Below are 27,305 nucleotides of genomic sequence, written 5' to 3' on the forward strand. Positions count from 1 at the left end.
ATATCCTTCTTACTTTGTAATGTTGGTAAAATCATTTAAATTCTCAAAGTCTTCATTGTCCCAACTATAAAATATGAAAAAGGAAGAATAATCTATGTATTTTTCATTATTATTTTGATGATTAAATACTATAGAATATTTACTAGGTCCAGGAACATGTCTGATACATAGAAAAGTGCACAATTCACAACAGTTCCCTCGCTGTACTGCTTCTACTGAGTATAACTTTCTCACAGAGGGAACTATCATTTTTTTCTTTGTAATACACAGCATTCCATCAATACCTCTGTCCACATACATATGGACTGTATTATAGGCTATATTAAACTTAGTAGATGGCTTCTTTTATCATAATTTTCCAATTTTGATCATTTGTTGGTGAAGTCAGTGGCAAAAGTTGTCTCTCAGGAGAAGAAAACTAGCTATCATACATTTTCTCAAGATTCAAATAATCTCTTTTTTTTTACACATATTTACCTTCATTCATATTTCACCTTTTCTATTTTTTCTCCTTTCCATCCATCCATCCAGCATCCTAAGCAAGCTGCCTTTTCTCAATTTTTTTTTCTCAGAAAAAATCACCTTGCACAATATCCCCATGCTAAACTAGAAGGCAGATCATCAGTGTTGAATTAAACCATGGTCTAGATACGAGCTGAGGTCAATAATTAAGTGTTTTCTTAACCCTAATGACAACAGAAATTTGCTTCAGAATTTAAGATTTTTTGAGACTTTACCAGTTCTAGACCAAATATTTCACTTAACTGTTACATCTTCACATTGGGGAAAATAGTGGGAAAAACTGGATGGGAAAGATCAAGACAGGATTTAAATACCTCACCTGTGCATAATTTCTAAAATGTCCTTAAATGGAAAAAGGAATAGGAAATTCACTATACAAGGACATTTGTGGAACCTTTCCTCTAAGGATAAATTGGACAAAAAATCAAAATAGCAAAACTATAAAGATTAACAGGAGCATTTAATACTAGATTCCAAATAAAAACCATATGATCACCTCAATAGATGCAGAAAAATCTTTGTCAAAGTCCAACTCCCATTTCTGATAAAAAAAAAAAAATCTCCTGAAACGGGCATAGAGGGAACCTACTTCAACATAAGAAAGGGCATATATGACAAATCCACGGCTAATATCATTCTCAATGGTGAAAAACTACAAGCATTTCTGCCAAGATCAGGAACTAGACAAGGATGTCCACTTTCACCACTGTTATTCAACAGAGTTTTGGAAGCCCTATCAAGGGCAATCAGAGAATAAAAACAAAGAAAAGGAATCCATATTGGAAAAGAAGTAAAAGTATCAAGTTTTACAGATGACATGATACCATACCTAGGAATCCTAAAAATGCTACCAGTAAATTGTTAGAGCTCATTGATGTATTTGGTAAAGTGGCAGGATACAAAATTAATACACATAAATCAACTGCATTTCTATATACTAACAATGAAAGATCAGATGAGAACTTAGGGAAACTATCCCATCTACCATCACATCAAAATGAATAAAATACCTAGAAATAAACCTACCTAAAGAGACAAAAGACCTATACTCTGAAAACTGTAAGATGCCAATGAAAAAAAATCAAAGACAACACAAAAAGATGGGAGATATTAACAAACTCTTGGATTGGAAAAATCAGTACCATCAAAATGACTATACTATCCAAGGCAACCTACAGATTCAATGCAATGCCTATCAAATTACCAAAGATATTCTTCACAAAACTAGAACAGAATATTTTAAAATTTGTATGGAAAAACAAAAGACCATGAATAGCTAAAGCAATATTGAAAAAGAAAAATGGAACTGGAAGAATCAGGCTCCCTGCCTTCAGACTATACTACAAGGCTACAGTCATATGGTAACTACACAAAAACAGAAATATAGATCAACTGAACAGGATAGAAAGTCCAGAAACAAACCTGGGCAACAATGATCAACTCATCTATGACAAAGGAGGCAAGAACATGTAGTGGAAAAAAGATCATCTTTTCAGTAAGTTGTGCCAGGAAAACCTGAGAGCTACATGTAAAAGAATGAAATTAGATTACTCTCTAACACCATAGAGAAAATAAACCCAAACTAGATTAAAAACCTAAATGTAAGGCCAGATACTATAAAACTCTTGGAGGAAAACAAAGGCAGAACACTCTGTGACATAAATCACAGCAACATCTTGTTTGACCCACCTCTAAGAGTAATGAAAATAAAAACAATAATAAACAAATGGGACTTAAACTTTAAAAGCTTTTGCTCTTTCTGCATGCATGGAGATCATATGACTTTTTACTTTGTGTATGTTAACATGATAAATTCATTGATTTTCAACTGTAAACCAGCCTTGCATTCTCATGATAAAGCTCCTTTGATCAAAATATGATATTCTTTTGATATATTGCTAGATGCAATCTATAATACTTTGTTGAGTATATTTCCATTTATATTCACGAAGGATATCAGTCTTGAGATTTCTTAAAATGCTTTTTTATGGATTTGTTATCAGGGAAATGCTGGGCTCATCAAAGTACACTAGGAATTAGCCACTGCTCTTCCATTTTCTAGAAGATATTTATGGAATTTCTTTTTTGTACATTTGGTAGAATTTACCACTGAACACACCTGCACCTTGAATTTTCTGTTTGAAGTTTTTACACTACAAATGCAATTTCTTCAATAGATATGAAACTATTTAGGTTGTGCATTTATTCTTGAGTGAGTTCTGGTAGTTACGTCTTTCAAATGCTGAAATAAAATGTATATCAAAAGGCAAAACAAGAAAATTTATACATAAAATTCTCTCTCACTGTCCTTTTGGGTCTCCTCCTCTCCTTTAATGTGCAATGTTCATCTTTTATACATTAACCAGATTTCCTCAAAGGTGGGAAGTCTGCTCAACTGTAAAGATATTGTTTTCCTGCTTCCAGTGTAACCTAAAAGATAAGCATTCTTTCTCAACTCTGTAAGGGGCCATGTGACTTGTTATTCACTTTGTATAAGTTTATCCGGACTATTTATCTTTGGTGAATGTTATACAAAATTCCAGCATGATGTATGATTATTTGTCTTCAAAGTGTATATGACTGTACCTTCAACTTTCTAAGAGTCCTAACAGTTTCTGAACTTCTGAGAGTCTGTCTCCTGGGTTATAATCTTTTGTTTGGCTTGAATAAAATTCTATTCTTTTTCTTAACTTACTTGTTAATTGAATTTTCATTGATACAAAGAATTGTTTCATTTCATCTAAATGAGAAGATTTATGAGCATTTCTTAGATAATGGTGTGCGAAGCGCTCTCCAGGAATACAAAGACCTGATTTACAGTGTTCGCCCACTTTCCCCCTTAAATGGCTAATTACATAACTGGTTTAACAACTGGTCCCACAAGTTATGAAATGTAATAATTGGCTCTCGTGGATCAATATGACCCAGCTCCTCTGTTCACTTTCATTATTATAACATTAATGTCTAGAGGGTCTGGACTGATGGACATTCTTTCATTGCTAATGTTGGAAATTTTGTGTATTACCTGTTTTTTTCTTGGTCAGTTGGCTAGATGTTTATCAATTTTGCTGATCTCTTCAAAGAATGAGATATTTTTCATTGGAGTTTTCTATTTTTCTGTTTCCATTTCGTTGACTTCTGCTTTTTATTCTTTCTTTTCTTCTGCTTACTTAAGGTTTAATTTGCTCTTCTTTTTCTAGTTTATTAAAGAAGAATCTTAGATTTTTATTTGAGACTCCCTTTTCTAATATAAGCAGATAATCCCAGGAGTTTTTCTATAATCACTGGTATAGTTAGTTGCTTTTCACCAATTTTAGTATGTTGTCTTTTTTTACTTTCATTCAATTCAAAATATTATACAGTTTCCCTCGAGATTTCCTCTTTTATCTAGGGATTATTTAGAAGTGTGGTTTTTTTAATATTTGGGAACTTTTCAATTCTAAAAAAGAAACACATTCTGGAGCTTAAAAAATAAGATGAAAAATGCATTAGAAAGCAGTTAAAATAGAGCAGGTAAAAGGAAAGAAAGAATAAGTGAGCTGGAAGATAGGAATCCACAAATGTTTCAGGTGGAAGAGGAGAGAGAACGAAGATTTCTGAAAGGTGAAGAAACACTATGAGAACTATCAGACTCCATTAGGAGAACTAACAGACAGATAATGAGCTGACCAGAAGACAAGGAAAAGTTGGCAGAGCATTTATGCACAGAAGTAATAGCTAAAGACATCCCAAACTTTGGCAAAGAAATGGACATACAAGTGCACAAAGCTAATAAATCACCTTAACTAAGTAAAAAAAGACCTCCTACATGATACTTTATAATGAAGCTGTCAGAAAGGAAGCTGGGGGAAAAAATTAAGTATCCCTCAAAGGAGTCCCCATTAGATTCTCAGCAGAAACTCTCCAGGCCAGGAGAGTGGAAAATCTTTCAAAGCATTGAAAGATAAAATTTGCTTGCCCAGAATACTCTGTCCAATAAAGTAACTCTTTAGATTTGAAGGAGAAGTAAAGGCTTTACCAGACAAACAAACCTGAGGGAGTTCCTACCACTAGACCTGCCTTACAAGAAATGTTTAAAGGAGCTCTTCTATCTGAAATAAAAAATATAAAAGTGTACATAGCTCTCAGTAAGGTAATAAAAACATGGAATACATAGACTCATAAGAGACAACTATGAACATTTATATGTCAACAAATTAAATAACCTAGAAGAAATAGATATGTTTCTAGAAATTCACAATCTATAACAAGACTGAATCAGTCAGAAATAGAAAATCTGAACAGATCAATAGTGAATCAAGAGACTGAGTCAATGATAAAAAAATCTCCCAATACAGAAAATTCCAGGACCAAATAGCTTTAGTGGTAAAGTCTACCAAACATTTAAAGATAATACAAATCCTCCTCAAACTGTTTGAAAATAATGGAGAAGGAGGAATATTTACAACACGTACAGGACAAATACTGTATAATATAACTTATACATAGAATCTAAAAAACACAAACCTGTTAAAAAAAAAAAACCACACACACACAGTAAAATAGTTGTTACCAGGGGGTGTGGAGGTGGAGGGAAAAGACTGATGCTGTTTAAGGGTTCAGCCTTCTAACAAATACTAAATAAGCCAAAAAGATCTAAAGCACAATATTTTGAATATTGACCACAATATCTTACTATAAGCATATTATGTGATAAATACCATTACGGTAGCAACAATTTTACAGTATTTAAATGTACCAAAGTAACAAGCTGTATACTTTTTTTTCCCCCTGCATTTTAGGCCTGCACCCGCGGCACATGGAAGTTCCCAGGCTATGAGTCTAGTTGGAGCTACAGCTGCTGGCCTACACCACAGCTCATGGCAATGCAGGATCCTTAATCCACTGAGCGAGGCCAGGGGATCAAACCCACAACCTCACGGTTCCTAGTCGGATTTGTTTCCACTGTGCCCCAACGGGAACTCCCAGGCTGTACACATTAAATTTATACAATGTTACATATCAAATTTATCCAACTTTTTTAAAAAAGAGAAGACAATATTTAGGAATTTCAAGATATTTTTTCCTGTTAATGATTTCTAGTTTAATTCCATTTTGGTCAAGTAACACACTTGGTAACAATCTGCTCTTTCGTATTTGTCAAAATTTGTTTCATGGCTCAGAACATAGTCTAGCTTCTATTTGTTTTTAGTTATTTTCTATTTGTTCTTTAGTTACTGAAAAAAAAAGTGTTGAAATATATAATTGTTTACTATTTCTTTCTGTAAGTCCTACCAGATCTGATTCATGTAAATTGAAGCTGTACTGTTCAATGAATACACATTTAGGATTTATATGTATTCTTGATGAGCTGATCTTTCTATAATTTCATAATATCCATCTTTACCACTAATAATTTTCCTTGTTGTGAAGTACACTCTGCCAGATATTAATATAGCCACTCCAGATTTCATTTGATTAGTGTTTATATCGTGTATCTTTATGCATTATCTTAACTTCAATCTGTAAAACAGGTTAAAATAATATAGTGGTGGTTATAGTTGAAATGGGCTTTTATAGACATCATGAATTTGGATTTTAATACACTCTGATTCTATTTTTATTGTAATTACTCATATGGCTGTATGTAGTTATTTCGATTTATGATTTTTTGATTGTCCTTTATATTTTTGCTTCTCTGTTCTTTTTTGCCTTCTTTTGGACTGTTTCTTTTTAATACTTTAAGTGGCTGCTTTAAAGATTACAAACTATCTTCCTACTTTAAACTTTCAGTCCACTCAGCTTCAGAATTTCCTTACTTCCAGTAAAATGTGGAGTTCTTACAGTTTTATAGGCCCTTTCCCTTTTCCCTCCCCACCATGATGTTTAGTTCTCTGTGTACCAAATCTACATACATGAAAAAATAAGAAAATATATAATTTTCACTCTTAAGAGTCACGCATGTTTTTTAAAACACCAGGAGAAAAACAGTCTATCCTATTCACTCCCATATTTACCATCTCTATTGCCATTTCTTCAGCCCGAAAGTTCCAAGTTTCCATCTCATATTTTCTTGCACGGTTGGGGGGCTTCTGGAGTAAATTCTCTAATTTTTCCCTTCATCTGAGAAGCCCTTGATTTAACCTTCATTCCTTAGGGATATGTAACTTTTTGCTGTTATCAGTATCTTTGATTTAGCTATTCTAATGGATGAATAGTAGTATTAAATTATGTTTTAACTTGGAATTTCCATAATGACCAATGATATTTTAAAATACCTTCATATGTTTATTTTCTCTTTTGTAACATTTGATGGCAAAAAGAACATTTAAACAGGCCATATTCTGACACATAAAATGAACTTTAATATGAAAAAACAACAAACATACAAAGTGTGCAATCAGGCCAGAAGAGAATTAAACTAGGCTTCAAGGATAGAGACAAAATGGTAAAGAAGGATGGGAGCTCAACTCCTCTCTCGAAGACACCAAAATTACAATTAAGTACTGAATAACCATCAACAAAATAGGCTTGAAATGACCAAAAAAGACATCCTATGCCCAAAAAAAGAAGAAGCCACAACAAGATGGTAGGAGGGGCACTATCATGATATAAGCAAATTCCATACCCAACAGGTGAGAAACCCACAAACTGGAAAATAACTATATCACAGAGGCTCTCCTATAGGAGTGAGAGTTCTGAATCCTAAGTCAGGTTCCCCAGCCTGGGGGTTCTGGCATTGGGAAGAGCAGGGCTTGAATGTGGGAGCTCTACAGGATTAGGGGAAACAGACTCCACTCTTGGAGGGCACATACAAGGTTTCAATGTGTACTGTGTCCCAGAGCAAAGCAGAGACTCCATAGGAATCTGAGCCAAACCTACATGCAGGTCTTGGAGGGTCTCTTGGGGATGCAGGAGTCAACTGTGGCTCACTGTGGTGGCAGGATACTGGACTTGGAGGTCCCTGGAAATAATCATTGGAGTGAGTGCCTTTGGAGGCTGTCATTTTAGAAAAATTTGGCCCTGTCCAACAGCAGCCTGTAAGCACAAGTGCTGAGAGCCCCAGGCCAAAAAATGCTAGGGTGGGAACACAGCCCCACCTATGAACAGAGAGAAGAAAATACTTGTAAATGAAATAACCAACAAAAGACTAATCTCAAAATGTACAAACAACCCATGCAGCTCAATATCCAAAAACAGCAAGTAACCTAATCAAAAATAGGCAGAAGATCTGAATAGACATTTCTCCAAGGAAGACATATGGATGGCCAAAGAGCACACAAAACCTGCTCAACATTGCTAATTATTACAGAAATGCAAACCAAACCTACTATGAGGTACCACCTCACACCAGTCAGAATGGGCATCCTCAAAAAGCCTACAAACAATAAATGCTGAAGAGGGTGTGGAAAAAAGGGACCCCTCCTACACTACTGGTGGGAATGTAAATTGGTACAACCACTACAGAAAAAAAGTACAGAGGTTTCTTAAAAAACTAAAAAATAGTATTACCATATAATCCAGCAATCCCACTCCTGGGCCATCTACCCAGAGAAAACCATAATTCAAAAAGATACATGTACCCCAATGTTCGCTGCAGCACTATTTACAAAAGTTGACATAAAAACAACCTAAATGTCTATCAACAGATGATGGATAAAGAAGATATGGTACACATATACGATGGAATATTACTCAACCATAAAAAAGAATGAAAAATGCCACCTGCAGCAACATGGATGAACCTAGAGATTATCATACTAAGTGAGGTAAGTCAGATAAGAGAAAGACAAGCATCATATGGTATCATTTATATGTGAAATCAAAAAATGATACAGATGAACTTATTTACAAAACAGAAACAGACTCACAGACTTTGAAAACAATTTATGGTTACTAAAGGGGACAGGTAGGGAGGAAGGATGGATTGGGGATTTAGGAATGGCATATATACACTATTGTATATGGGATGGATGGTCAACAGGGACCTGCTGTATAGCACAGGGAACTGTACTCAGTATTATGCGATAATCTATATAGGAAAAGAATCTGAAAAAGAATGGATATGTGTATATATATAATTGAAGCACTTTGTTGTACAACAGAAATGAAGACATTATAAATCAACTATACTTCATAAAACTTAAAAAAATAAAATCAATTAAAAATTATAATCAATAATAAGGTAACTGGAAAATCTGTAAGCATTTGGAAATTTAAAAAGAAAATTTAGGGGTTTCTGTCATGGCTCAGTGTTTAACAAATCCGACTAGGAACAATGAGGTTGTGGGTTCAACCCCTGGCCTTGCTCAGTGGATTAAGGATCTGGCATTGCCGTGAGCTGTGCTGTAGGTGGCAGACATGGCTCAGATCTGATGCTGCTGTGGCTGTGGCGTAGGCTGGCAGCTACAGCTCCAAGTGGACCCCTAGTCTGGGAACCTCCATATGCTGCAGGAGCAGCCCTAGAAAAGGCAAAAAGACCAAAAAAAGAAAAACAACAAAAAAAAGGAAATTTATAAATAGCCCATGGGCTTTGGGAAATTTTTAAATATTTTGGACTAAATAAAAATGAAAATGCCACATATGAAAATCTATGAGATGGGGAGTTCCCGTTGCGGTGCAGTGGAAATGAATCTTACTAGTGTCCATGAGGATGTGGGCTCGATCCCTGGCTTCTCTCAGTGGGTTGTGAGCTGTGTTCTAAGTCACAGACATGGCTTGGATCCCATGTTGCTGTGGCTGGGGCGTGGCTGGCAGCTACAGCTCTGATTGGACCCCTAGCCTAGGAACCTCCAAATGCCATGGGTGTGTCCCTGAACAGAAAAAGAAGGAAGGAAGGAAAGAAGGAAGGAAGGAAATAGATTTGAGCAGAAATCAATGAAACCAAAGACTGATTCTCTGACCAGAAGTTCAATAGATCTGTCTGTCAATGGATAGATCTCTAGGGGATGGGAGGAGAGAGAATTACAAATTATAAAAATCAGGAATGAAAAATGGAATATAACCATTGATTCCAAAGTCATTAAAAAGATGATAAAATATTACAAACAATTCTATGTCCATTAATTCAACCACTAAATGATTTAGAGCAATTACTCAAAATACACCAACTATCAACAATCACTGAAGAATTTCTAACTTCAGATAGCTTAGGTTTTCTAAGCTAGAAAACCTCAGAGTTCTAGCTTAGGTTTTCTAAGCTAGAAAATCTCAGAGTCCTAGAGATTCTGTTTGGTTGGTTTTAGATATTATATCTCTCTCATTATGTTCTTATTTTCCTTTAAATCCATGATAGATTTGTGATAGCTTTTGAAAAGTTCCTTTCTCTTAATTCCCTTTCTCTATCTTTTTTGGATCTTTTCTTTTTTAATGGGTAGTTTTTCTCCTGATTTTAAGGCACACTTTCCTGCTTCTTCTTGTATTCCAAGTAATTTTATTATTGGCTCTTGGAGACTGTGACTGTTACATTGTTAGAGGTCTTGATGCTGCTGTTTCTTTCAAAGTGTAGCAATCCTCTTGGCAGATGTTTATATTACTAACAAATCAACTGAATTTTTTTGGAGTGGATATAAAATAGCCTTTATCTAGGGTTTGTTCAGCCTGATTACTGAGGTGTGACCTTTCTGGGGTTTTTACCAAAGGTCCAACAAACTCTATATTCTGATATTGTTAAGTAGAATGTAATTATCTTCCAGACCCTGTGAGCTCTTAGAATGGTTCATCTAAAAGCTCCCTAGTAGTATTTGGCCCAGTCTTGTGGACTTTCACCCTATTTGTGAGCTTCTTAGCAGCAACAGACTCAAGCAGAAACCCTATGAAGATTTCTGGAGGCCCTTCTCTGGAGACTGCTTTCATTTTTGTCTTCATCCCTCAAAATTCCAGCCACCTTGATCTCTGCAAGATCCCATCTTTCTCTCCTCAGTTCCACAAGATATCCATGCTTTGCTTAGGCTTCTCCTGCCGTGTGATAGCTGCAAAGGGCCTCCAGGCAGAACATGAGGTCATTCATAAAGTTCTCCTATTATTTCCTTCACTCATGGATCACATTTCTTCACTGACTGTTCTCTCGTATCTGAGAATGATGATTTCATTTATTGTGTCTGGTTTTCTAGTTGTTTATGGCAGGAGGACATGTCCAGCACCTATAAACTGTCATGGCCAGAAGTAGGAATGTCCATGCTTCATCTAGAGCTCAACACTGTGTATTAAACCCTCAATGGGGTAGGAATTGTAAACGATAAAAAGAGAACCTTTACCTTCTCAGTACATGCTGTGCAGGTAAAATAATTATATATAAAAAACCATCAAATTGCTATATATATAAGTTTCAAAGAACGAACTGGATGTACCAGGAGAGCTGTTCTCAATGCCCATAATATGTTCTTAACCATAACGGAAACAGACTAAGTCATTTGAAAATAGTTGTGTACACTCTATTAATAGTGTGTTTTATTATACTTTCTGACATTGTTTACTATAATAAATTAACCAAATGAATTCAGTTTAATTATCATTTGGTTTCTGCTTTATTCACATGTCCATCTACAGGTCTTTTCCATAAGATACAGATCAGAAATTGGAAAGGTTATATTCAAATTCTTGTGTGAAAGGACCATAGAGATATTCACTTAACTACTGATATGCAAGGAACTCAAAGAATAGGGTTCCTAGTGTAACCTAACATTGCCATCTCAGACACTGTATTAGAGGAATGAGTTAGAATGTAGTTATATTTAGTTAGTTATATTTCCAGGATTAAATTTTAAAGCAGGAAAAGGTAACTTTCTGGAAGCACACTGATAACCCCAGATATAGCAGGACATTAACCATGCCAGACTGAATAAACTGATTAGGGCAATCAAATCAGGCTTATTCATTTTGGACCTTTGTTAGCATTCTTTTCAACATTCTATTTCCTGATGGGCATATGAACCAAAACCCATTCTCTTTTTGACCTCTTTATACTCTTACACTTGTGCAAAACATTCTTTGTATTTAGTAACTTGTTCTCATTACAAATTATTTTTACTGAGTCACTACATTTCATGGCAATGCAGTCATTTGCAGAAATTGAATAAAAATATGTCCTTATTTCCACTGGGATATAATTGGACAAACTGATTGTGTAATCAAGGTTATATCTGAAGGATCATATTTGAGAATACATTTCATTCAATCTGGTATAACAAGCCCCCAGTCCTACAAAGGACACAGATGTAATTTACATTCATAACCAATGCCTTTGAGTCTTCCTAGTCAAACTGTCCGGTGTCTGTTGTTGCACACTGTCCCAACATTACAGGTAGTAAGAAAAGTCACTGATCAGCAGAAAAAGGATACAGGAATTTGCTCACATTTGTGGTATACATGTGAAACTTGGTTTAAATGAGCTTCTTATTTTCAAGTAGTAGCGATAAAGAGCTCTGGAATGATTTAATGGCCTTAGTAGTTGTTTAACATGATCTGACTCTAGATTTGCTGATTATATGACAAGGAACCTTAAGCAGGTTAAGTGAACTTTTTCACTGCACTGATGTAAAGTAAAAAAGCCTAATAATACAAAATCACAATGAGATAGCCACTAAATAATGTATAGAACTTATTTATGATCATAAGAGGGGAACTAAATTATTCAAAACTTAGAAATAAGGCAAAAGGTGATTAATGAAGCCTGTAGCAACATGGTAGCATATTGTTTAACAAATACACCGAAGGGTCATCTGACTCTTGGGGGAATGTAACTTTCTTTGAATTACTATTTACTATTGATTAGGGCCAGAATATGTAAAGTTAGATGTTAACTTGTAGAAAATGGATAAAAGTGGAGATGGTTTTTGTCCAGTGGAAACGGAAATGAGTTTGGAAAGAGATGACAATTCCAAAAGTAGGCTTTGTTAATACAGAGTATATTAACTGAATTAATGTACTAAGTTTGTATCCAACTTGGCAATGTAATTCCAGTATTTCTTTGTTGCACTGACTACTTGCATCTTGGTGTCTGATGAGTATTTTGAATGGGTGTTGTCATCCTGCTTGTTCCCAGATTAACATGCTTAATAAAACTTGTATTCTGATCACCATCTATATGCATGAGAATTATATCTTTGTAATTTTGAGATTTATACTTTCACAAAGGGATATAAAAATGCTCTACAGGAGTTCCCATTGTGGCACAGGGGAAATGAATCCAACTAGGAACCATGAGGTTGCGGGTTCAATCCCTGGCCTCGCTCAGTGGGTTAAGGATCCGGCATTGCCGTGAGCTGGGGTGTAGCTCGCAGATGTGGCTCAGTCAGATCTGGCATGGCTGTGGCTGTGGTACAGACTGACAGCAATAGCTCCGATTAGACCCCTAGCCTGGGAACCTTCATATGCTGTGGGTGCGGCCCTAAAAGGGACAAGAGACAAAAAAAATGCTCTACATAAATGTTGATTTTGCTGGAGAAACAAGAACTCAGCTAAGATTCCAGGGGCAACTCCCAGAACTTCTGTATCTATTTTTATTTCATTATCAACCAGATTTCATTGCTTAATTTTCAAAGTAACCTCAAGAACAACTAATATAATGACAAATAATCATAAGCTCACCACCATCACCAATTCATAATTATACCCATCCAAATGAAGAGCAACTCACAATAATTTTTACAAATAAAACCAATTTCTTTGCTATGGAATATTATCCAAACAGCCAAATCTTTCAACCACGTGCCAACACCATTTCAATCACCTCTGACCACATAGCATGCAAGCAAAGGATGTTCCTTAGTGAAATCCAAAATTAAAGCCTCTAGATAACCATATTTAAACCTGAAGTTTTAGGTTTCAGTAGCCAGATTAATAGTATAACAAAACACTGCAAGCATATCACCTAAATATGCTAACATAAAACTGTTAATCCTAAAAAAAGTCTACCAAAATTTATCACAGTAACATATCCTATCCTATCACTTGCAATAAATAAGACCTTAATGGACCATATGTTACATGTTAGATATAACAACAGCATTTTCATCTGGAGGATATATTTGCCAAAATATTACCTATAGCTAATCCAATGTATACATTCTAGTAAAGCATTCTGGTTTGTGCCTATTTTTTCATGTATAATGAGACATATACAGAGTATGCATATAACAGATACCTGAAATATCAAATTGATCTCATTTTATTCACAAATGGAAACAGGAGTTCCCGTCCTGGCTCAGTGGTTAACGAATCTTAACAGTATCCCTGAGGACAAAGGTTCCATTCCTGGCCTTGCTCAGTGGGTTAAGGATGCCACGTTGCTATGAGCTGCGGCATAGGTCGCAGATGCAGCTTGGATCCCATGTTGCTGTGGTTGTGGTGTAGGTCAGCGGCTACAGCTCCAATTCAACCACTAGCCTGGGAATTTCCATATGCCATGTGTGTGGCCCTAAAAAGACAAAGGACAAAGAAAAACAAAACAACAAAAACACAAATGGAAACAGCATTTATGACTATGTACTCATATGAGAGTGAGTACTTTGAGGCAGACTCAGTAATTACAAATCAACATTCAGGTATTCCTTATATTAACACTAATTAATAGAATGAATTTGAAGTGGAAAAATTTATCCTTACATAGTTACTTACTTTTCATTATTTAAACACAAAAAAAGATCAAGTCAATCCTTTATATTTGATTAACATCAAATATGGACAAAATTCCATTCCACTCTTAATATACAAGGCAGCTAGATTTATTTTCCTAATTACACAATTACATGACAAGACAGCTATTACCACAACTGATCCCCAACCATGTTAGCTCTGCTGCCATAGGTGCTGGCAATATGAATGCCTGCTGTCTGTCCTTCTCAGATATTTATTGTCAAAATCAGACTCAAAATGAGTATATCTGATTCCCAACACCTTGGTCACATGGATTCCCTCTAAACATATGATAACCTGGAAAATTTAAGTTGTTAAATTTTCTTCATCTCAAGAAGGTAGGCTTGACTTTTATCACATGCAAATCTGAGCTTTTGTTTTACCCACTCTAAAATATTCAGGATAATTCTAAACTTTCTAAGTTGTTTAAGCACAATCTCATGTTTCCTTGATTCTTCTCCTAATTTACCTTCCACTTTCTCCCTACCCCTCCTTTTGTCTCTTTCCTCCTTTCCTTCCTTTTTCACACACACACACACACACACACACACACACACACACACACACACACACACACACACACACACCATATCCCCTCTCATTCCAATATACCGTAATCTCTGCAACAAACCATCTTCATTGCCCATGGTTCCCCTTAGTAGTGATCTTCTTTCAGCTCAAATGATAATATTGCTTGAAGTGCTCTCCAACTCTCTCAGGAAGAACCACTCACATCTGCACCAAAATTTCACTGCACAGTGTATTTATCTCCAGGAGCAGCACATGGCATCATACAAAAGAGGGATTCAATGTAGGTTCTTTGACCTAGGGAATGTGTCTTACCCATGAATGTGAAAACCATCTGCCTGCATTCAGAGTTGACAGGAAATCCCAATAAAATACAGTTGGGTTTCGGAGGGAGGCATTTGGCATGACCTCCATGACATTGGTTGTTCTTCTTAGGTTATAATCATGCATGAGAAAAGGCACTTTATCATAACTGCAGGTAGAAGGGGGAAAAGGGAAAGGTGTGAATTGGCTGAATTCAGTAACCTTGGTAGATAAAGTTCTTAGGAAGCCCATCAAGATCAGAGGTCTTATTACTAGGGTTCCTCACCCCCTGTCAAATCTCAGCAAAGGCCTAAGTGCCAGTAATTTGCAGTTGATTTCAATATGTTCATGCCCTAGGGATCAATCTTTTGTGGTGTGTGAAAATCATATTATTTGTGGTGATAGAGCATCTTCCCTATATAGCAACTTTTTAGATAAAGAAAAAGGTGGGTACAATAGTGACCTGAGAGTAAGTGGAGTGGGGATGGGGCAAGACCCTGTGGTCCCCAAAGTCATACTAAGCAGGCACCCGGACAATCTTCCTATGTTGTTCTAACTCATTTCCTACCTAGACACCTGCTCTGATTGTATCTGATGCTAGACACTTCACATCAGATGGCATCATTAGAAAAGTTCCTGGTTCTGTTTTTTGCTGTTGACCTCGAAGAATCTCTGTCTTATGAAAATCTTTCTTTCTTTCTCATTAAAATATCCTTGAAGAGAACTCTGTAATGGCCATGGGGGAGTAACAGGGTAGAAATTTAGCCTCCTGCCCATAAAAAACTAGAAAACTGGAGAAAATAAGGCAATAACTTTTCAGCCAATGGACAATGGGAAGCATAACATGATGGCTTTAGAGAAAAAGCCAAAAAAAAAATGAAATGGTCTCTAGCATTACCCAGGCTTTCTCCTTATAGATGAATACTGGACTGTGGCACTGGAAGGGAAAAACTAAAAGGGGCACAGCTCTTGTGCTGAAATGAGGAGAAAGATATCAGATGAAGGGGAGGTGAAGATGGCTAGGATCTGTAAACGAGAATTCCACAGTTGTTTGAACTATGCCAAAAAAAAAAAAAAAGATTGCCAGGGAAATGTGTAGAGAGTTCTCTTTAATGCATGGCTAAATATCAATGTGTATCCTCACAGAGTAAAACTCTATGAATAACCTCAAGGAAATGAAAAACTACCAGAAAATTCTAAGACAATTTGGAGAGCCCACACTGGGATAAGAATTATTCAAGTTCCATCCACTAAGAGTGAAGAGACCTCAATAAATATGGAGGCATTTTCTAGAGACTCCAGAGGGCCACACCTTTGAAATGAAGATAATTTAGAACTAGAACGACTTTAGAGCCTCTATTAAAGAGCTTAAAAACAACTTCCAAAGGACCAAACTAATCTCCTGTAAAAGAAACCAGGAAGAAATTCTGGAGATAAGATGTACAAGAATTAAATAAAAAAATGAAGATTCTTTCTTCTGCTTATCTCCAGAATTTCTTTCTGGTTACTTTTATAGTTTTAAAAAACTTTTTATTCACATTTCCATTTTTATTCATATATTATTTTATTGAATTTATACACATTATCCTTTAATTCTTCAAATATCTTTAGAACAATTATTTTAAAGTCTTTTTTTAGTATGTTTCACATAAGCTCTTTCACAGGGGTAGCTAATTTATTTTTTTCCCTTGAATAAGCCATACTTTCCTATTTTTTATGCCATGTGATTTTGGGGGGATTGAAAACTGGACAAATGGTATTATAATAGCCTTTAATGTGGACTTGTACATGTGTATGTATACTTGCATATTTACCCTTCCTAATGTTCATAAAGATTCTTGGATCTATTAGTACCTAATTTTTATCAAATTTTGAAGATTTTTTACTTTCATTCCCACAGATTTTTTCCCCTGTTCCTCCTCTCCTTTAGGACTCCAATCACACATAAGCAGGCAGAAGAAAGAATCAGAGAATTTGAAGACAGGACAATATAAGTTATTGAGTTTGAGGAATGGAATGAAAAAAGATTGTAGAAAAGTGAGCAGAGTCTAAGGTAACTCTGACACCAAAACAAGACAAACACACTACAAAAAAAGGAAACTACAACCAATATCTCTTACGAATAGTGATGTAAAAATCCTCAACAAAATACTAGAAAATAGAATTCAGCAGTGTACTAATAGGGTTATAAATCATATCCAAGCAGGATATGGTCTAGAATGCAAGGATGGTTCAACATAGCAAAATCTGTCAATGTTATATAACACATTAATAGAATGGAGAATAAAACACATGATCCTCTCAATTGATACAGAAAAAGCATTTGACAAAATTTGACACCCTTTCATTATAAGAACACTAAACAGACTGGAAATAGAAGGAAACTATCACAACGCAATTAAAGACATATATGAAAAACCCAGACTGAACATGGTATCCAATGGTGAAAAGACTGAAAGCTTTTTCTCTAAGATTAGGAACCAGGCAAGGATATCTACTTTTGGAACTTCTATTCATAGGAGTCCTGGAATTTCTAGCCAGAGCAATTAGGCAACATAGGGAAATAAAAGGCATCCAGACTGGAAAGTAAGAAATAAAATTACTTGTTTTTAGATGGTATGATCTTATATGTGGAAAACCCTAAGGTCACACACAAACACCCCAAAACCAATGAATTAATTCAGTAAAGTAGTAAGATACAAAGTCAACACATAAAAATCAGTTGTATTTCTATACACTAAGATTTAACAATAAGAAGAGAAAACTGCAGGAGCAACTCCACTAACATCCATTTAACAAAATAATAAAATGCGTAAGAATTAACTTAACCTGGGGGGGGGCGGAGAAAGATGGAGGAGGAGTAAGGGGTTGTGCTCACTGTTTCCCACAAACACATCAAAAAAACACATCTACATGTAAAAGAGCTCACACAGAACATCAACTGAATGCTGGCAGAAGAACTTAAACCTCTAACAAGGGTAAGAAGCTCTTGACATAACTGAGTAGAACAAAGAAAAAGAGAGAGAGAGAGAATGAATAAGGACTGCACTAGCACTCCAGAGAGGGAGCTGAGAAGGAGAAAGGGAACCCACACCCTGAGAAGCCACCTAACCGATGGAAAGATCAGCCAAGTTAGAAGGATCTCAAAGTCGCCGAGAAAAGCACAGCAGCAGGTCTGAGAAGGGAAAAGCAGAGTGGGAGCCACACAGATCATCTGAACCACCAGCCCAGACACCACAGCCTCGCTGGGCACTGAGACTTAGGCTCCAGAGGTCAGTCCCTGGGAGAGGACTGGGGTTAGCAATGTGGAGACAGCCTAAGGGGATAAGGAACAGTGTGCCTCAGGCAGGGGAATGGTACGCTAAGGGCTGGGGAGTGGAAAGCCACAGCAGAGGGAACCCGGGAGAAGGTCCAGATCCACAGGAGAGACAAAGGCGCCATTGTTGGGGAGGGCGAGAGGAGGAGAGGCAGGCCGCCATAGGAAACTCCTTATGCCAGAGTGTGTGCATGTGCCCGCAGGCTTGCAGAGGGTGGGGCAGCAGTGGCATAGGCTGCTCACAAACAGAAGCCGCTTGCCAACCCACAGCAGACCAGGCATTTCTGGCACAGGATACCCGTGGAGAGAAGCCTCTTGCTCATATATGGGAGACTGGGCGCTTCCTGAGTGGGCTACCAGTGGCCAGCCACCTCTTGTGTGAGCTAAGAGAATCAGGGGGCTAAGTGTGACACGGTGCCTACAAAGCACCATACGCTATTGCACTCACTCCCTTGGGAACACACCTGCCCTGCAGCTGCCACTGCCAAATGCTCTGGGTGGCGCCCAGACACTTGGTCACTGTCCCTTCCAGAGACCATACAACTAGGAACAGCTGGTGTAGCACCCCCTGCATGGTCTAAGTGGGACAGGGTGCTTCTTGCATGGCCTGCAGCGGGTGGGAACAAACCACTGCAGTTATCCCTCACTCCAGAGGTGGGCAGGGCCCACACCCACTGGGGATACCTGAACAAGAATCAATTGCAGCTCCAACCACCTCAGAAGGAACCACAGAGAAGGACATTAAGACAGACCACCACCTGATGTTGCTCTCACTCCCCTGGGAGCACACCTGACCTGCAGCTGCCACCGACAAACATTCTGGGCAGTGCCCAAATGCTTGATCACTGTCCCTTCTCAGGAGCCTGCAACTAAAAGCACCTTGTGCAGCACATCCTTTGGGGGCTAAGCAGGATGAGGTGCTTCTTGCATGGTCTACAGGTGGGGGGGGGGGGCAAACCACCTGTTATCTCTGGATTCTAAAGGAATCCAACATCAAGATATAGGAAGCATAGAGGGCCCCAAACAAGTTGAATCCAAACAGGCCCACACCAAGACACATTATAATAAAAATGGCAAAAGTTAAAAGAGAGGATTCTAAAGGCAGCAAGAGAAAAGCAAAGCGTTAATTATAAGGGAACCCCCATAACACTATCAGCTGATTTCTCTACAGAAACACTATAAGCCAGAAGGGAGTGGCAAGATATATTTAAAGTACTGAAAAGAAAAGATTTGCAACCTAGAATACTCTACCCAGCAAAAATATCATTTAAAATTGAAGGGGAAATAAGGAATTTCTACAACAAACAAAAGCTAAAAGAGTGCAACACTAAACCCTTTAAAAAAATCATTTATTTATTTATTTTTCTGCTGTACAGTGTGGGGACCAAGTTACACATACATCTATATATACTCTTTCCTCCCATTGTTGTGTTGTGATGTAAGTACCTAAACATAGTTCTCAGTGCTACACAGCAGGATCTCATTATAAATCCATTCCAAGAGCAATAGTTTGCATCTGTTAACCCCAAGCTCCTGATCCCTCCCACTCCCTCCCTCTCCTCCTGAGCAACCACAAGTCTATTCTCCAAGTCTATGATTTTCGTTTCTGTGGAAAGGTTCATTTGTGCTTTATATTAGATTCCAGTTATAAGTGATATCATATGGTATTTATCTTTCCCTTTTCTGACTTATTTCACTCAGTATGAGAGTCTCTAGTTCCATCCATGTTGCTACAAATGGCATTATGTCATTCTTTTGTATGGATGAGTAATATTCTTTTGTGTATATATACCACATCTTCCTTATCCAATTGTCTGTTGATGGACATTTGGGTTGTTTCCATGTCTTGGCTATTGTGAATAGAACTGTAATGAACATGCAGGTGCATGTGTCTTTTTTAAGGCAAGTTTTGTCTGGATATATACCCAAGAGTGGGATTACTGGGTCATATGGTAGTTCTATGTATAGATTTCTAAGGTACCTCCATACTGTTCTCCATAGTGGGTGTACCAGTTTGCATTCCCACCAACAGTACAAGATGGTTCCCTTTTCTCCACAACTTCTCCAGCACTTGTTATTTGTGGACTTATTAATGATGGCCATTCTGACTGGTATGATGTGGTATCTCATGGTAGTTTTGATTTGCATTTCTCTAATAATCAGGGATGTTGAGCATTTTTTCATTGCTTGTTGGCCATCTGTTTATCTTCCTTGGAGAATGGTCTATTCAGGTCTTTTGCCCATTTTTCCATTGGGTGGTTGGCTTTTTTGCTGTTGAGTTGTATAAGTTGCTTGTACATCCTAAAGATTAAGCCCTAGTCAGCTGCATCATTTGAAACTATTTCTTCCATTCTTTAAGTTGTCTTTTTGTTTTCTTTTTGGTTTCCTTTGCTATGCAAAAGCTTTTAAGTTTGATTCGGTCCCATTGGTTTATTTTTGCTCTTATTTCTGTTGCTTTGGGAGACCGACTGAGAAAATATTCATGAGTTGATGTCAGAGAATGTTCTGCCTATGTTCTCTTCCAGGAGTTTGATGGTGTCTTGTCATATTTGTCTTTCAGCAGTTTTGAGTTTATTTTGGCGCATGGTGTGAGGATGTGTTCTAGTTTCATTGATGTGCATGCAGCTGTCCAGTTTTCCCAGCAAGATTTGCTGAAAAGACTCTCTTTTTCCCATTTTATGTTCTTTCCTCCCTTGTCAGAGATTAATTGACCATAGGTGTCAGGGTTTATTTCTGGGTTCTCTATTCTGTTCCATTGGTCTGTCTGTCTGTTTTGATACCAGTACCACACTGTCTTGATGACTGTGGTTTTGTAATAGTGCCTGAAGTCTGGAAGAGTTATGCCTCCTGCTTAGTTTTTGTTTCTCAGGATTACTTTGGCAATTCTGGGTCTTTTGTGGTTCCATATACATTTCTGGATTGTTTGTTCTGGTTCTGTGAAAAATGTCATGGGCAATTTGATAGGGATTGCATTGAATGTGTAGATTGCTTTGGGTAGTATGGCCATTTTTACAATATTGATTTTTCCAATGAGGAACATGGAATATCTTTCCATTTCAATACATCTTCTTTAATTTCTTTGATTAATGTTCTATAGTTCTCAGCATATAAGTCCTTTACCTCCTTGGCCAGGTGTATTCCCAGGTATTTGATTTTTTGTGGTGCAATTTTAAAAGGTATTGTGTTTTCGTATTACTTTTCTAAAGTTTCATTGTTAGTATACAGAAATGTGACTGAGTTCTGAATGTTAATCTTATATCCTGCTACTTTGCTAAATTTGTTAATCAGTTCAAGTAGTTTTGGGGTTGAGTCCTTAGGGTTTTCTACGTATAGTATCATGTCGTCTGCATACAGTGACAGTTTTTTTGTTTTTGTTTTTGTTTTTTGCCTTTTGTCTTTTGTTGTTGTTGTTGTTGTTGTTGCTATTTCTTGGGCCGCTCCTGTGGCATATGGAGGTTCCCAGGCCAGGGGTTGAATCGGAGCTGTAGCCACTGGCCTACGCCAGAGCCACAGCAATGTGGGATCCGAGCCGCATCTGCACCACAGCTCACGGCAACGCCGGATTGTTAATCCACTGAGCAAGGGCAGGGACCGAACCCGCAACCTCATGGTTCCTAGTCGGATTCGTTAACCACTGCGCCACGACGGGAACTCCAATACAGTGACAGTTTAACCTCTTCTCTTCCTATTTGGATGCCTTTTATTTCTTTTGTTTGTCTAATTGCTGTGGCTAGGATTGCCAAAACTGTTGAAGAGCAGTGGTGAGAGTGGGCATCCCTGACTTGTTCCAGATTTTAGTGGGAAGGCTTTCAGCTTTTCTCCATTGAGTACCATCTTTGCTGTGGGTTTGTCATAAATGGTTTTGATTATGTTAAAGAATGTTCCCTCTATACCTACTTTGGTGAGAGTTTTTATTATGAATGGATATTGGACTTTGTCAGATGCTTTTTCTGCATCTGTTGAGATGATCATATGGTTTTTGACTTTTCTTTTGTTAATGTGGTGTTTGACGTTGATTGATTTGCATATGTTGAACCATCCTTGTGAACCTGGGATGCACCCCACCTGGTCATGGTGTACGATCTTTTTGATATGTTGTTGGATTCGGTTGGCTAAAATTTTGTTGAAAATTTTTGCGTCTATATTCATCAAAGATATTGGCTGATAGTTTTCTTTTTTGGTGGTATCTTTGTCTGGTTTTGGAATTAGGGTAATGGTGGCGTCATAGAATGTCTTTGGGAGTGTTCCTTCTTCCTCAACCTTTTGAACAAGTTTAAGGAAAATGGGCACCAGATCCTCTTGTATGTTTGGTAGAATTCACCTGTGAAGCCATCTGGTTCTGGGCTTTTATTTGCAGGGAGTGTTTTTGTGACATATTCAATTTCATTTCTAGTGACGGATCTGTTCAGTTGGTCTATTTCTTCTTGATTCAGTTTCAGTAGGCTGTAAGATTCCAGAAAGTTGTCCATTTCTTCCAGATTGTCAAATTTGTTGGCACATAGTTGTTCATAGTATTCTCTTATAGTTTTTTGTATTTCTGCAGTGTCCATTGTGATTTCTCCTTTTTCATTTCTAATTTTGTTTATTTGGGTTTTTTCTCTCCTCTTCTTAGTGAGTCTGGCCAAGGGTTTGTCAACTTTGTTTACCTTTTCAAAGAACCAGGTCTTGGTTTTATTAATTTCCTCTATTGTTTTTTGAATCTCTATTTTCTTGATTTCCTCTTTGATCTTAAAAATTTCCTTCCTTCTGCTGACTTTAGGTCTTTTTTTTTTTCTTCTTTTTCTAATTCATTTAGGTGGTGGGTTAAGTTGTCAATTTGAGATTTCTTCTTTTTGAGGAAGGCCTGTTTATTGCTATGAATTTCCCTCTGAGACTGCTTTTGCGACATCCCATAGATTTTGAGAGGTTGTGCCTTCATTATCGTTTGACTCGAGATATTTTTTAATTTCCTTCTTGATTTCCTCATTGACCCATTGGTTTTTTAGTAGCATGTTGTTTAGTCTCCATGTAGTAGGTTTTTTCTCATTTATTTTCCTGTGGTTGATTCCTAGTTTCATGCCACTGTGGTCAGAGAAGATACTTTAAATAATTTCTATGCTCCTAAATTTGTTCAGGTTAGCTTTGTGCCCGAATATGTGATCAATTCTTGAGAATTTTCTATGCTCACTTGAGAAGAATGTGTGTTCTGATTTTTTTGGATAGTGTCCTGAAAATGTCAATTAAGTCTAAATTTTCTATTGTCTCCTTTATGATCTCTGCTGCTTTATTGGCTTTCTCACCAGAGGATCTGTCCATTGATGTAAGTGGGGTATTAAAGTCTCCTACTACGATTGTAGTCCCATCAATTTCTCCTTCTGTGTCTGTTAGTATTTGTTGTATATCTCTGGGTGCTCCTATATTTGGGGCATATATATTGATGATAGTATGTCATCTTCTTGAATGGATCCTTTAACCATTAAATAGTGGCCTTCTTTGTCTTTTTTTATGGCTTTCATTTTAAAGTCTATTTTGTCCGATATGAATATTGTAACTCCTGCTTTCCTGTCATGTCCATCGGCATGAAATATTTTTTCCCACTCCCTCACTTTGAATCTATGTGTCCTTTGTCCTAAGGTGAGTTTCTTTTAGGCAGCATATTAGAGGTTTTTGTTTTTTTATCCAATCAGCCACTCTGTGTCTTTTGGTTGGAGCATTCAGTCCATTGACATTTAAGGTGATAATTGATAGATGATTATTTACTGCCATTTTAAGCCTCATTTTTCCAGTTGATTCTATGATTCTCCATTCTTTCTTTCTTTTTTTGGCTGGATGGTCTCCAATTATTTTCTGCTTGAGTATTTTTCTTTTCATTTTTTGTGAATGTTATGTTTGGTTTTGATTTGTGGTTGCCCTGTTTTTTAAGTATGTTAACCCCTTCCTATAATTGTGTGTTTTAGCCTGATAGTCCCATAGGTTCAAACACTTCATTACCATACTAAAAATTAAAAAAAAAATTAAAAAGAAACTATTTATTTCCTTACTTCCCTTGCCCACATTTTATGATTTTGATGTCTTTTTTCTTCTTAATTTTATTTTTTGTTAAACATCTGCTTATTTGAGTGACTGCTCTCTGATTGTGGTTTCCTCCATCCTAGTTCTTCCCTTTTTTTTTTTAATTTAAAGAAGCCCTTTCAATATTTCCTTGAGAATGGGTTTTATATTGCTGTATTCTTTTAGCTTTTGTTTGTTAGAAAAAAAATTTTATTTCCCCTTCTATTTTAATGATATTCTTCTGGATAGAGTATTCTAGGTTGCATATTTTTTCCGCACAGCACTTTAAATACCTCTTGCCATTCCCTCCTGGCCTGTAGAGTTTCTGTAGAGAAATCAGCTGATAGCCTTATGGGGGTTCCCTTATAAGTGACACTTGGCTTTTCTCTTGCTGCCTTTAGGATCCTATCTTTATCGTTAACTTTTGCCATTTTTATTATAATGCATCTTGGTGTGGGTCTATTTGGGTTCAACTTGTTTGGGGCCCTCTGTGCTTCCTATATCTTGAACTCAGTATCTTTAGATTTGGGAAGTTTCCAGCAATGATTTCTTCATATATTTTCCATCCCCTTATCTTTTTCTACTCCGTCTGGAATTCCTATTATGCACAGGTTGACCCACTTTATATTATCCCATAGGTCTCTTATATTGCTTTCATGTTTTTTCATTTGGTTTTCTGTCTGCTGTCCTGTTTGGGTGATTTCCATTATTCTATGTTCACATCACTAATTTATTCCTCTGCATTATTCATTTTGGTTTTTACTGCCCTTAGCTCAGTTTGTATCTCTGCAAATGAATGTTCTAGCTTTTCTTGGCTCCTCCTTATATTTTCCAGTTCCTTTCTGAGGGAGTCTGCATTACTGTTCATATCTTCTCTTAATTCCTTCAGTATTTTCACTATCTCCCTTTTGAACTCCAAATCTGTCAGACTGCAGAGGTCTGTTTCATTGTTGACTGCTTTAGGTGAGTTCTCCTGTTTGTTTAACTGGGAATGGTTTCTGAGCTTCTTCATCTTGCTTGTTATTTTCTTTTTCTTGGTGGAGGTGTACTCCCCATGGCTGGGCAGGGTTTTCCCTGGCACTTCTGTGGAGTGTTTCCTGTGGGCTGGCAGTGTTGGTCTTCTTTGAGGCAGTGGGGTGGTTCCCGAGGGTGGGTGGGCCTAGCAGGGTCACTTTGAAGCAAAGGAGGTCTTCCTGAGGGCAGGTGGGACTGGCAGGTCTGCACCTCGATGGGGGCAGACTTCCATGGCCAGGCAGAGCTTGCTCTGGCGTTTCTGGGCTGCAGAGCTCTTCTAGAGGGCAGGCAGTTCTGGGCAGCTGCTCTGCAGGAATGCAGCACCTCCTGAGCGTAGGCCCAGCTATCCAGGCCGCTGGGAGACAAAGGAGATCTTCCCCAGGGCAACTGGAAATGGCAGGACCGCCCCGCGATGGAGGCAGACTTCCAGTGGCCGGGCAGAGCTTTCTCTGGTACTAAACCCTTTCTAAAAGAAATACTGAAAGGGCTAATCTTAAAAAAAAAAAAGAAAAAAAAAGTAAGAAGAAATGGAATTGAGGAAACCACAGTTGGAAAGCAATCAAATAAGCCAGTATACAGATCTAAATATGAAGATGTTTTTGAAAAAATTAAAAAAGACAACAAAATCATACAATATGGGAGGGAAAATAAGAAAATCTAGATTCTTTTTTAATTAAAAAAATTTAATGATGTGTTTGAGCCTATATGACTATCAGGCTAAAACAAGCAGATATAAGAAGGTGTTAACATACTTAAAAACAGGGCAACCACAAATCAAAACGGAACATCACATTCACAAAAACTGAAAAGAAAAGCACTCAAGCATAAAATAAATGGAAACCATCCAACCCTCCAAAAAAAGAAGAAAAGAGAAATGAAGAATCAACTGGAAAACAAGGTTTGAAATGGCAATAAATAATCATCTATCAATTGTCACCTTAAATGTCAACAGACTGAATGCTCAAATCAAAAGACACAGAGTGGCTGACTGGATAGAAAAGCAAAATCCTTCAATCTGCTGTCTACAAGAGACTCACCTTAGGGCAAAGGACACATATAGATTGAAAGTGAGGGGATGGGAAAAGATATTTCAGGAAAGCAGGAGTTGTAATACCCATAACAGACAAAATAGACTTTAAAACGAAGGCCATAAAGAAAGACAAAGAAGGACACTATTTAATGGTTAAAGGATCCATTCAAGAAGAGGATATTACAATCATCAATATATATGCCCCTAATATAGGAGCATCCAGATACGCACAACAAATACTAACAGACACAGAAGGAGAAATTGATGGGAATACAATCATAGTAGGAGACTTTAACACCCCACTCACATCCATGGACAGATCCTCTAGACAGGAAATCAATAAGGCAACAGAGACCCTAAAGGACACAATAGAAAAGTTAGACCTAATCAACATTTTCAGGACATTACATCCAAAAAAAATCGGAATATACATTCTTCTCAATTGCACATGGAACATTCTCAAGAATTGATCACATATTGGGGTACAAAGCTAACCTCAATTAATTTAAGAGTATAGAAGTTATTTCAAGGATCTTCTATGACCACAATGGCATGAAACTAGGAATCAACCACATGAAAAGAAATGAGAAAAAACTAACTACATGGAGACTACAAAAAACGAATGGGTCAATGAGGAAATCAAGAAGGAAATTTAAAAATACCTCAAGACAAATGATAATGAAAACACAACCACTCCCAATCTATGGGATGTTGCAAAAGTAATGCTCAGAGAGAAATTCATAGCAATACAGGCTTTCCTCAAAAAAGAAGAAAAATGTCAAATTGACAACTTAACCCACCACCTAAATGAATTAGAAAAAGAACAACAATCCAAACCTAAAGTCAGCAGAAGGAAGGAAATCATAAAGATCAAGGAGGAAATTTTAAAAAATGAACCCTTCCACAGAAAAGAAAATCATGGACTTAGAGAACATATTTGTGGTTGCC

The 27,305-nt window shown here is 37.1% G+C and overlaps 1 protein-coding gene across 1 annotated transcript in view; it reads right to left on the bottom strand.

Moving 5' to 3' along the window:
- Positions 1-27,305, bottom strand: part of LOC125112073 (glycerophosphodiester phosphodiesterase domain-containing protein 4-like) — a 108,709-nt gene that overhangs the window by 48,147 nt on the left and 33,257 nt on the right. The window contains exon 11 of the mRNA XM_047754331.1: positions 14,980-15,136. Coding sequence (XP_047610287.1) covers positions 14,980-15,136 — 157 coding nt within the window. The remainder of the gene's footprint in view (positions 1-14,979; positions 15,137-27,305) is intronic.

The sequence above is a fragment of the Phacochoerus africanus genome, chromosome 11, assembly GCF_016906955.1.
Source record: "Phacochoerus africanus isolate WHEZ1 chromosome 11, ROS_Pafr_v1, whole genome shotgun sequence".
In the NCBI taxonomy this organism is placed as follows: domain Eukaryota; kingdom Metazoa; phylum Chordata; class Mammalia; order Artiodactyla; family Suidae; genus Phacochoerus; species Phacochoerus africanus.